At 42.0% G+C, this 12229-nt stretch overlaps 1 protein-coding gene and 1 pseudogene across 1 annotated transcript in view; one reads left to right on the top strand and one right to left on the bottom strand.

The window, feature by feature from the left end:
- The window catches only part of LOC117531127 (NACHT, LRR and PYD domains-containing protein 3-like), an 87660-nt gene extending 79169 nt beyond the window's left edge, over window positions 1-8491 (bottom strand). Inside the window, exons 1-2 of the mRNA XM_034194165.1 lie at window positions 8326-8491; window positions 6325-6515 (exon numbers count right to left, since the gene is read on the bottom strand). Of these exons, the coding sequence (XP_034050056.1) occupies window positions 6325-6403 (79 nt within the window). The 5' untranslated portion in view covers window positions 6404-6515; window positions 8326-8491. The remainder of the gene's footprint in view (window positions 1-6324; window positions 6516-8325) is intronic.
- Window positions 6942-7769, top strand: LOC117531128 (annotated as a pseudogene).
- Window positions 8492-12229: the final 3738 nt, after the last annotated feature.

The raw sequence follows: 12229 nt of genomic DNA, 5'->3' as shown, positions 1-12229 counted from the left end.
AAGAAAACATCATCTGGCGTGAGTGATAAGGAGCATTGTTTATTGTTCTTCGGGTTCATCACCTCGGGGCAGCATCTCCGCTCAGCGGGTGTCCCGCCACACACACACACACACACACACACACACACACACACACACACACACACACACACACACACACACACACACACACACACACACACACACACACAGGGTCATGTTTCCGCGAGCGGCTCTATGCGTGGGTATTTGACCGTCTTGCTGCAAAGACTTACAGCCGAGAGAGACGGGTATTTGTTCCCCTTCTTTAATTTACGAATTAAAAAACAGAAAAGGAAACGTAATAATTTAAGAATTAAAGATATTAAAGGGTCATTAAATAATAGACAGTGATTTATGTTTAATTATTTCAGAATTAGTTAATTCTTTAATACATTAAAAAGATCTAGGTATTTTTAATCGTTCTTTAATTCATGAAATAAAATGACATTAAAATATTAGACCCTGGGTGGGAGGGGAGGTATGGCTTGGAGGCGGTGCTTGGCCGGGGTTAGGGGAGGAGCTTGGGGGTGGGGCTAGGGGAGGAGCCAGGGGCGGAACTAGGGGAGGAGCTGGGGGCGGGGCTTAGGGGCGGGGCATACTGACGTCATCGACTCTGATTGGATGTGACGTCATAAGGGGCGGGGGCTCGGAGGCGGGATCAGGGGCGGGGCTTAGGGGCGGGGCATAATGACGTCATCGATTATGATTGGCTGTGACGTCATAAGGGGCGGGGCTTGGAGGCGGGACTAGGGGAGGGGCTTAGGGGCGGGACATAGTGACGTCATCGATTCTGATTGGCTATGACGTCATAGAGGGGGCGGGGCTTAGTGACGTGGCCGATTTTGATTGGCAGCTGTCACTTTTTTGACGAAAGGTGGGTCAGTTTTCTCTCTGCTGGAATCAGCTCTTTGCGTTTTTGTCTCACATCTTCAGAAAAGTCTTCATTAATGTAAATGCTTGATCCCTTTAAAGACTTTGCCTTTTCAACACAGGCATATGGTCCTTATGCCTCAAGAACTTTACCAAAATTGGTCTGGGTTTATCACCTTGTCCTGGTTTGTTACCACTGTGATGTACACGCTCCATTTCAATATGTCTTGGATCTAGCTTAAGTTTTTCAGAGATGATCTCCCTAATCTTGTCCTCAGAATCAGACCATTTCTCATGCTAAGACTCCTGAATTCCATCAAACACCAAATTATTCCGTTGAGATTGATTCTCCAGGTAATCAAATTTGACAACCGCATTGTTGTATGTGGAATCAACAGTGGTGGACACAGATAACCAAAAAATTAACTTTGATAACAGATAATCAGATAACTGAAAAGTTATCTTTGATAAAGATAAAATGATAAACCACCCAAAAATGTATCGGAAGTTACAGATATCTGATGAATTCCAGTATCGTCTCTGGTACATTTGCAACTGCTAATAAACTGAATTTGAGCTTTAACACCACGATCGCTTCCAGTAGCATCAAAAACGACAGACCCAAACAATGGGCTCACACTTCTGTCTTTGAACATCCTGCCCCCTGCTGGAAGCTCTTGTTTACTACACAGCTTCCAGCACAGAACCACCCTGAGAGCAGCCACAAAGCCAGCTCTCTACCAATCACAACACTCCGGTCAGGCGGAGGTCTTGGAAAATAAAGTTATGCTGACTTATGGTTTGGTGTGAATACTGATAGAATAACTCCATTAATGTCAATTCTGTCATTTGTACAAAGTTAAAATATAACATATCTTTTAATGTTGAATAATGCACTAATTCTGAGGTTTTGTAACAAACACAGACAGATCACAAAGAATTCTGGGTAAAAGTGCTTCTGCTAAACACTGATTGGTTCAGTCATTCATTATGTAAACCAACACGTTAATGTGATGTGCGTCGTGTGTTGGTGTTTACAGATAAATGTGCTTTTGTAAAATATTCCATTTTTTTATTTGTAAAAACAGGCATTTTTACGGAGCCCTGGAAGTGTCATCGCAAAATGTTTTGCATGTGGAGAAAATGTGCGCACGTTTTATGATGTGCACACGTTTACGTTTACACGTCTACAAGCATCCAACCGCTCGCACTGTGCATGTGCAAACACCGCACAGCAGACCTTTTGTTTTTAAACTTTGATGTCTCCCATCGAGAGTTTTTGTAAATTAAGTTTGAAAAAAAAAAGCTTACGTTTTGCTTCTGGAAACACGAGTTCGACGTGTGGTGTTTGAACGTACAATGGGCCTCATGTATCAACGTTGCGTACGGCGATATTTGAGCGCATATGGGGTGTACGCCAAAATGGCTGTGCTACTTGGCATTTATCAATGTGGTCGTTGGCGTACGGTGCGCTGAAAATATACACCAGGTCGAGAGGTGGTGTAAATTATACACCAAAATGAACCAGCACTGGAATCCACATAAAAATGAAAATGATCAACATGATAAACAGTGCCATCATACAAATCAATGCATATGTTAAATAAATAACACTTTCTTGATTATACCACATAATAATTAATACAAATCCCGCTTTTGCGGGATTGTTGGTCTCGAGCACAATCCGTGGCCACAGCGCTGACCGCAAAGAAAGCGCTGCTCGCCTTTTTCTCCAGACTTCGAGCCTGGAGCCAGAGCAGCGCTGAGCTTAACTTTATGTGGTGTGATTGTTTTAGACAATGGAATTGATAATTACAACTGTAGTGTTGTCATTCCCTTCGCCTGTGCTGCAATCAGGTTTTGTCTTTTCCATTCGTTTGTTACAATAAAAATAAATAAAGAAATACATTTTCAAAATAAAGAAATCTGAAAAATTAGGCGTATCTTATTAATTGAGCTAGCAAATATCCACGTCAAGAATTATTGACGTGAAAAGAGAATACAGTGGTCCCTCGCTATAACGCGGTTTACCTTTCGCGGCCTCGCAGTTTCGCAGATTTTTTTAGTCCAATTTTGCATGCTTTTTTTTTTTTTTTTTTTTTACAGTGCATTGTGTTCTGCGTGTCTGTTTATAAGAATCTTCTCGCCCAGAAGAAAAAAGAGCGCCAATAACTACCCATAACTGTGTTCTTCACTCGGAAACAGACACCTGCAGCCAGGTGTGACTCAGTGGAAAAAAAAGCGCGGCGTCAGGACGAAGAGGCGCGATCAGAGGAACTGTGAAATACTGGTCGGTCACTATTAATTTCTTATGTGTCCAACATCGTAGGTTGATGGTTAAAATTAAATTCATTTGTTCTAAAAGCCATCATAATTATTTATAGGAAAACGTTCTATTTTTATGGTCAACATTATCCGTCTATTACTCTTTTCACATCAATGGCTAAACTTGTAGATTAGCCGTCTTACATTACATGAATTTCACGGGCATAGCAGCCTCGCGAGTGCCATTGCTAAGGAATGCCTGAGATGCACAAGAGTTTTGTTTACTTCCAGGTTGGTCGTTGTCATGCCTTTGTTTCCTTAACTGGCTTTATTAACATTTACGGACACATACGAACTGCAGAATGACGTGCTTCACGGCTGTGAAATGAAAATTGTGAAATCAGAGGAAAAGTTGCAGGGGGTCTGGTCTAGAGCCCCGTTAATTTTGTATCTAATGATACATTTTCAGCACCTCCTGGAAGAAAAACTCAAAGAAGTGCATATTTAAATGATCCTAGATTCAACTTTTCATTTGAACTGTCAGATAATGTTGAAATAACAGAATATGACATGGAAGTAAGTAAGTAAACTTTATTTATGTACCACTTGTATTATAGACAAAGGTAACAAAGCGCACTTTACACGATAAACTATCACAATACAAAAATAAAAACGTTGTGGTGCCAACCGTCTAAAAGCATTGGAAAGCCTGTTTAAAAAAAAGAGTCTTGAGTTGCTTTTTGAAAGTCTACACAATCTAGAGCGCACAAGGACAAGGACAGTTCATTCCAGAGACGAGGCGCTGCGGCTTTAAAAGATCGACCTGGAATGATTTTCCTTTTAATTGTAAATCAAATTAAGCATTAACTCAGAACAATTAAACTACATGAAATTCATGAAGACTGAAAAGACTGTTAAAGCATTTCAAAAACCACAGCTAAAGCTTGGAGAATATTTTGAAAATCAAGATAAAATATCAATAACATACCTTATAGTTAAAGTCACATTCTTGTGTAAATTCCTGTATATCCATTCAAAGCCACAATGTCTTTTTTCCAATGAAACAAAGTGTACATGAATAAAAAAAAGTCACATAATCTTGTCTGAAATCCTGTTTGAACAGTACAATGTTTATTTTCCAGAGACAAAAAAAAAAAATAATAATAATAATAATTCTTACCCGTTTCTTGAGGGCACAAGATGCAGTGAGCTTTTCCCGTTTCTTTTATCTGTGTTCATGACGACGAACTTTAAATTCAGCCCAGCGCCAATTCCCTTATTCTTGTCTAAATAAAAACTTTTTCATCCATGTTTCTCGCCATCTTCCCTCTCTCCAACATCGCTCCGTGACACAGACATGCCGCAAAATTCTTTGAAAAACCAGATGCCTCTTAAAGAATGCGATGTCCACATGCAACGTTTAGCTTAAAGAACAGCGTCTTGGAGCATTGCCGCAGCAACCAACCAGTCCTGCTTTAGGACAACTGTCGAAACAGCCATGCTTTGAGAGAGGTATTTTTTTCCGCTGACTTCCTCGGATCCGAGGGCACAGATTTGTATCTGTAACACACAGATCAGTGTCCGCGCTTCCGCAGACTTATAAAACTTGCAAATGTCGTAAAAAAAGAATGCTTTGCAATACGCATTTTAAAAACTCAGTGGCGATCAGGATTACAGAGTACAACACTAACAACACCCCCCATGATGAAATCTGCAGAATTCCTCGAAGTTTTCACAGTCCTGGTGCTTAGCTCTTAACCTTACAGTTCTTCTTTGACATACTCAGCGCTTCTGTCAAACCATTTGTGCACACAATGCTGCTCAGCCTAACAGCGACACCCGGTGGCTAATGTGAGAACTGTCACAAACACGTCACATGACAGTCGTCTGCTAAACTGTAGCCAAAAGTGGAGGAAGCTCCTCCTTTTGTAGGATTACGAGCGACGTAGGGGAGCTCTTGACTGTTCCATCAAGTGGTGGTACATGATAGCTGCCGTTTTTGAGGTAAGACACTGAAGTTTTGTCTACAAAAATAAACTTAGCCTCCTCTGTACCAGGATAAAAACTGGGTAATGTGAAACTTTAGCGACTAAGCGCTTTGTGCAACAACTAACGACAAAAAATTAGTCAACTAGGTGAGTTTATTTGATGAAAAGAGACTAGACTGCTTTATGAAACCGGGAGCAGGAAGTGCTCCTGTGCAAATATTTTAAGGAATTAAAGTATTTCCAGACTCCGTCTTCCAAAACAAGGCCGTTTCATGTGGACAACAGTTTTACGCTGAAAGGATTCAACAGGTGACAATAACACTTTTTATTTCCTCTGTGCGCTGCTTCGTAAAGCTGTTACATCGATTAGCTCCTCACACCGGTTATGTATTTATGTGGAAGCGTTACAGCGCCACATACAGACCTGGAATATGTACTACAGCATTTTCAGTGCAGTTTCGCTGTTTCGTGTGGACGGAGATATTTCCTGAAACGGTGCTGTGTTTACGAACACTTTTTGAAAACAACAAAGAAAAAGACTGTATAGGGAAGGTTTCATTTCTGTGTGGACAACAACTCAAAATGGTTGAAACATTTAAGCAATGAGTCTAGAATATATAATAATTACAATTACTGACAAAAACTACTGAACCTTTTCACCAGTACACAATGCTAATCCTGACCTTAAATCTATATAATTATCTTCATGACTAAATCAAAGGTTATCAACTTAAAAACACAGAGACGTTAACAGCTGAGTGACCTAAATTAAATAATTTGAATTATGAGCTAAATATACAGTTACAGCAAATAATTTGACAACAAAATTTATTTATTATGTCCAAAATAAAACCGGAACGATGCAATTTTCACAGGAAGTGAAATAATTTTGTGATTATTTTTGACACTTTAGGGGCGGTGATGGTCTAGTGGTTAAGCGTTGGGCCTGAGACCAGAGGATCCTCGGTTCAAATCCCAGCCTTACCAGAAACTCACTAAGGGCCCTTGGGCAAGGTCCTTAATCCCCTACTTGCTCCTGGTGTGTAGTGAGCATCTTGTATGGCAGCAGCCTGACATTGGGGTGAATGTGAGGCATTATTGTAAAGCGCTTTGAGCGCCTGATGCAGATGGAAAAGCGCTATATAAATACAGTCCATTTATTTATTTATTTGACACTTACCACGACCCTTCGTCACCTTCTTGGTGTCTTCATGTCCTTCAGACTCTGAGGGAGACTCCCTCCTCCTCCTCCTCTTCATGGTTTTTGTTTTCCCTCTCAGAACTCTGCGGTGGGTCTTCTGAGGTTGGATTCTTGTGGTCCAGGAAATGTTTTATGCTGTCTGTCAGTAATTGTGGATATCAGCCTGCAGACTGAAGAACAGGAGAAGCTCAGACAGATCACTGCTCCTCAACATTCACTCATATTGTGAAGAACAGTTTAATTTAAGGTCCACACTTTTTTTTTTTAGATGAAGCGTTGAGTGAGACATGATTTCCATCTTTTACTTCACACAGCTCCAGACTGAATGTTGGACTTTTTCTGATCTAGCTGTAGAATTTGTCCACATTGTGATGAACTTAACAGTTGTCCACGTCACGTCGCGCTGCGTCAGACAGGCAGTGTAAAACTTGTGCCAAATCAACACGCAGATCTGGATCAGACCAGCTATGGCCACACCCGCTAAAAAGAACCAAATCTAAATTAGTCACTCATGCAGACGTTCATATTGTTTGGTTATTTTTCGTTCGTTTGTTTCGTCCGTTACGTTCATATTATTTGGTTGGTATTTTTCAAACATGCTGTCAGGTTGAGCCTTGTGAAGTGTTCTGAAGTCGTCAGTAGGTGTTTTGTTTCCCTCGTCCTGTTCTCCTACATGCAGCTCTGCATTAATATGGAGACTCAGCTGTGGGTCTAGATGTTTTGCTGTCCATCCACCAGTGAGACACTATGCTCAACCACCAAAATAACAGACGGTGCTGGAAAGCCAACTGAGCGACATTCCTCCCACTATGCTGAAGAAGGAATATTCTGTTCCCCTAGCTGCAACGACTGATGATATTGTCAAGTGACTTCTTTCTTTGGAGTTGGCAAGTAAGAGGGATAAAACCGAGGTTGAAAAAGAACAGCTCATAATGAAAGTCCAGAGGGATCCTACTGATGGTGACTCAGTGGAAGTCAGGGTGGCAAAGCTGACAGCAATGATCCGAAACTGCCGTGAACACCTTCAAAAGCATCACAAGGACAAAGCTAGTAAGAGGAAGATGCTGTTGGCTGTGGACCACAGGAAGAAGCTTTTGAAAAAACTGAGATTGGTTCACTATGAAGCCTTTGAGAAAGTTTGTGAGCAGCTTGGCATCACCTACACCTTCCCTCCAGAGTACTACAGACAGGCCACTCATCCCTGGCTGGACAAGAAGGCCTTTTGTATTCAGGTTTTTAAAGAAGTACAGAAACAGAGAGCTGAGCAGAAGCTGAAGATGAAGCAAAGCTTGGCCTCTAAAGTTACAGCTGTGACCAAAAGTGAAGGGACGCAGTAAAAATGCAATCTATGTTGATTCTTGGTTCCAAATCTACTGAGAACATCTAGTTTGAGTTTTGTGATGACTAATGTGGCTTCTAGATAAATTTATTTCAATTTATTTTTCAATTTGTCAGTTCACAGAATTTGTCTGGATATGTTAGAATTTAATGTACATAAAAGTTCCGAAAATGGAAAAGGAAAAAAAAACACTTGGAAAAACTACACTTGATGTTTATGTTCTATTTTGTATCAATTGTCTGCATTTACGTGTTCATTTCTGTATCTCGAAATGCCAAATACAAATGTTGGAATAAAAATAAAAATAAAAAATCTACAGCCTGCACGCCTCCTGGCGCCTGTCGGTCACGTAATTTCTGGGAAACATCAGCAGCTTCGACTCGCTGCAGGACTCGACACGAGCTTCAGGATTCCGACACAAAGTTTAGTCTGCGCACACGGCCGACAAGTTATTAAGATGAGTTCAAACAAGAAGGCGACAAAGAGTTTTAACTCAGAGTCTTCATCAGGGCGTTTTCTTCACTCAAATCTAAAGTTTGTCGGCGTCATATCTCTGAGCGAATCTGAAGCCCGACGGCGAACAGACAGGGGGAACATTTAACACTTCATTACGTCACTGACAAGTTAAAAACAACCATTACCTGATGACCAGCGGCCGACAGCAGAGACAAACGGACGAAGATGGCAGTCCAAAAGACAAGAGAAAGAATTCCGTCGAACTCTGAGATCCGTCTCCGACTCTCCAACCCGGAAATGAGACAAACGGTGCAGTGCTGCCCCCTGGTGTTCAGAGTCAGAGTCACACCGTGGACAGAGTCAGTTTTTTTTTAATTAACAGAGAACAATGTACAAACTCTCGTTGAGGATGTCATAACTACAAATTATAAGATAAGGGGGCGCAAAATAATAAATAAATACAGAACAAAGAAGCAAAGTCATACAATGTAAAACTTAAAACAAGTTTTTTGAGAACTGATGTGAGATGATTCCAGTTTTTCAATCTACTTAATGAAGAATAGTATAATTTAAATTCACTCATGAAACAGGGGAAAGAGGGCTCAATACCTCTCCACTTACTACAATGAATGTGATATTTTGATAACAGTACAATTACATTTATGGCACCAGAAAAGGCAGATTCCAAGTATTCCACGTACATAAAATAAAATGGCATCAGTATCAAAAGAAGGAATATTGAGTTTGAGATTAATCCAGTTCCTAATGTCCGTCCAGAAACGCTATGTATGTTGACATGAAGAAAAAAAAAAAATGCTCCAAGGATTCATCATCAGATTTACAAAAGATACACAGGTCAACATCAAATTTAAATATTTTTTAAACAAACATAGATACAGGATATATCTTATTTATTATTCTGAAATGAGTCTCCAAAAGGAGACTCCAAAAGGAGACTCATACGCTGGAACATACCATTTAACTCGGCTTCGCCTTGTTGAATGGTATGTTCCAGTTTTCACCTCATGAAATTTTCGTACCTTAACACCAGTTGCGTGTGATGTTCCGTAGCTGACAAAAATGTAATCACCCCACTGTAATTTCCCAAAATTAACATCATCTTCAACAGAATGCATTTCTTGTAGAAAACACAACTAGCTTTTTGCTCCTTACAAAAAAATAAAAAATAAATAAAACAGCTTTCCGCTTCACATTGTTTTTAAGCCCCTGAGCATTTAAGGACATATGAGGTCTGCTAGCAAAGTAACGGACCTTTTTATTTTTTGCAATAACCTTATGGATTTGAATCACGTGTGATTGCATCAGCCAAGCTTGAACCTTCGTGCGCATGCGTGAGTTTTTTCATGTCTGTCGGTTGCATCATTTGCCTGTGAGCACTGGTTCTCCCCCTCGTCGGATTTTCATTGTGAGGGAAATGTCTGAAAGGCTGGAGCAGCGGTGCATCAAATTTTTCCAGAAACTGTGAGAGACAGCCAGGTGGACACCATTTGGAAAATTCAGATGGCTTTTGGTGAAGATCTTATGGGGATCACACAGATTAAGGAGCATTTACTGTTGTGTGGGCCGCTGAAGAGGAGGTACTGCTGGCCCACCACCACCAGAGGGCGCCCTGCCTGGAGTGCGGGCTCCAGGCACCAGAGGGCGCCGCCGCCCCACAGGAGCAGCCTCGGTAACAGCTGTCACCCATCACCTGAGACAGCTGACGGCAATTATCACTGGGGTATATCAGCGGGACGGCATCTCCACCTCATCGCCGAGATATCGTTTCTACCGGAGAGGTAACATATCGAAGCATACAGAGTACATATTTTTGACTGAGCTAGTTTATTGGATTACTGTTCCAACGAGAGGTGGAGGTACCTTTCCTGCCGTTCGGAGTTCTGGGTGCAAACGCGCCCCCATCTAACTGTTCTTTTTCCCTCACCAGCAGTACCAGGTCCGACACGCGGAGGCAGTGGCCACCTGGGAGTTCGGGACTTGGCGGCTCCAGTATTCCCGGGGTCCTGTGGCGGAGGAAGCCGTGTGGTTCCGGTCTTACCTTGGAGAGGCGTCTCCTATCTTCGAGCCTGCCCACACGACACTTTTGTGTATTGACTGTTGTCCATTTCTGTAATTGGTTGTATTCGTTGTGCACCTTCACAACAGTAAAGCGTTGTTATTTTGACTTACTCCATTGTCTGTTCATTTGCGCCCCCTGTTGTGGGTCCGTGCTCCTACACTTTCCCAACAATTTACAACCGGATTAAAGACGGCACACAATGGCGGATGGCGCACCGCGCTCCAAGCGGCGATCGACAGGCTGAAACAACCAGATCATTTCCAAACTGAATGCTGTGTTGATCCAGGACGTCGTCTGACTAGCAGAGAAATGGCAAGAGAGGTGCACATAGCACTTTTCCTGCACCACCTGGCTGTCTCTCACAGTTTCTGAAAAAACTTTGATTTAGCAAAGCGGCAGTCGCTCCGCCATTTTCCTGACAATGAAAATCCCCTGAGGGGGCTGGACCACTCCTCCAACAAGGCGTGCTCACAGGCGAATGACGCAACCAACAGGCATGAAAAAACTCACGCAATTCGCACGAAGGTTGAAGCTTGGCTGATGCAAGCGCACGTGATTCAAATCCATAAGGTTATTACAAAAAATAAAAAGGTCCGTTACTTTTCTAACAGACCTCGTAAAAGATAATATACCTGAAAAGTTTTTAAGTTGAACACTGAATCGTAAGATGCGTAGGAATGAGAGTTCTTGTCCTTAACTACAGTCAAATAAGGTGCATCGTACTGTTCAAATTGAATAGGTGAATTAGAACAATAAACTTTCCAGACGATGAGTTCTGTCTATTTGGAGTCGATTCTTCTGTTGTTGATCAGCGCATATCCTTCCCTCAGAAAAGCTCTTTGCCCTCTCTATCTCTCTGGCATCCCGCACCAGCGCCCACAGCTTCTTGCGAGCTTTCCTGTCTTCTTTGGAGAAATCTTCTTTAAAGTGGATATGCATTTCTTGACAGACCCTGGCATTCTTGGACCTCCTCCAGATGTCATCACAAAGTGTCCTCATCAAGAACTGGATAATTACTGATCTCGGAGTGTTGTTTGATGCGTTGCGTTGTTGTTCGCCCTTTTTGCCCAGGCGATGCACAGAGTCGACCATGTCACGAAGCTGCTCTACTGAAACAGGCGCCACTCTTGTCAAAATGCCAATGACCACCTCTCTGTTGTCCTCCCTATCCTTTTCTGCTTTAAGCCATTTATCCTCAGATTCCACCTCCTTTTGTATCGAGCTTGTTCTGCCACAGATTCCTTCAGCCGTTTGTTTTCTTGCTGAAGCTCATTGACCTTTTTCTGCAATCCATCAATGCTTTCCTTGTTCAAAATGATAGTAGCGGTGTTGTCTTCAATCCTTTTCTCAAACTTGAGCAAAAGTTCAGTCTGTGTATCCATTTCCTTCGTGAGTGAATTCACCACCAACAGAATGATCTGGCCGATACATTCACCGTGAGGATCTTTGTTACCTTTCTTATTCTTTTTAGTCAGTGGATATTTCGACGGATACGGCAAACATGCACCTAACGCTATTTGACCGGATCTCCTCGCTGATTGGCTGGTTCAAATGACATCATTATCATCCCTGCCTGACACAGAAAATTACCAAGACTGCAAAAATTATTTCCGCCACCATGTGGCAAAAAGCACCGGTGGAAATAATTTCGGGCACGGCTATGCGATTTTTTTGAGCTGCTTTTAGCGTCCGAGAATCCCTCTGCCAGTAGGTGATTTTCTATTCCGATTCAAACAACTTTATGGCACCCAAAACGGCATTAAAAGATGAAAAAGTAGTACCAACACTCAACGTCGCAGGTGCCGCTACCATGTTGAAATACCCTCTACGATGACGTCATTTAGACTAGCCAATCAGCGAGGAGATCCAGTCAAATAGCGCTAGGCGCGTGTTTGCCATATCAGGCAAAATATCCACTACCTTCTTTTTAGGGTGGGGAGATTTGATCGGAGTGTGTGCCTGGTTGATTTTATCAGCCTTAGATGTCTTTTCATCGATTTCAACGCTTT

This window comes from Thalassophryne amazonica, chromosome 18 (genome assembly GCF_902500255.1).
Source record: "Thalassophryne amazonica chromosome 18, fThaAma1.1, whole genome shotgun sequence".
Classification (NCBI taxonomy): domain Eukaryota; kingdom Metazoa; phylum Chordata; class Actinopteri; order Batrachoidiformes; family Batrachoididae; genus Thalassophryne; species Thalassophryne amazonica.
This window is presented reverse-complemented; position numbering and strand designations above follow the sequence as displayed.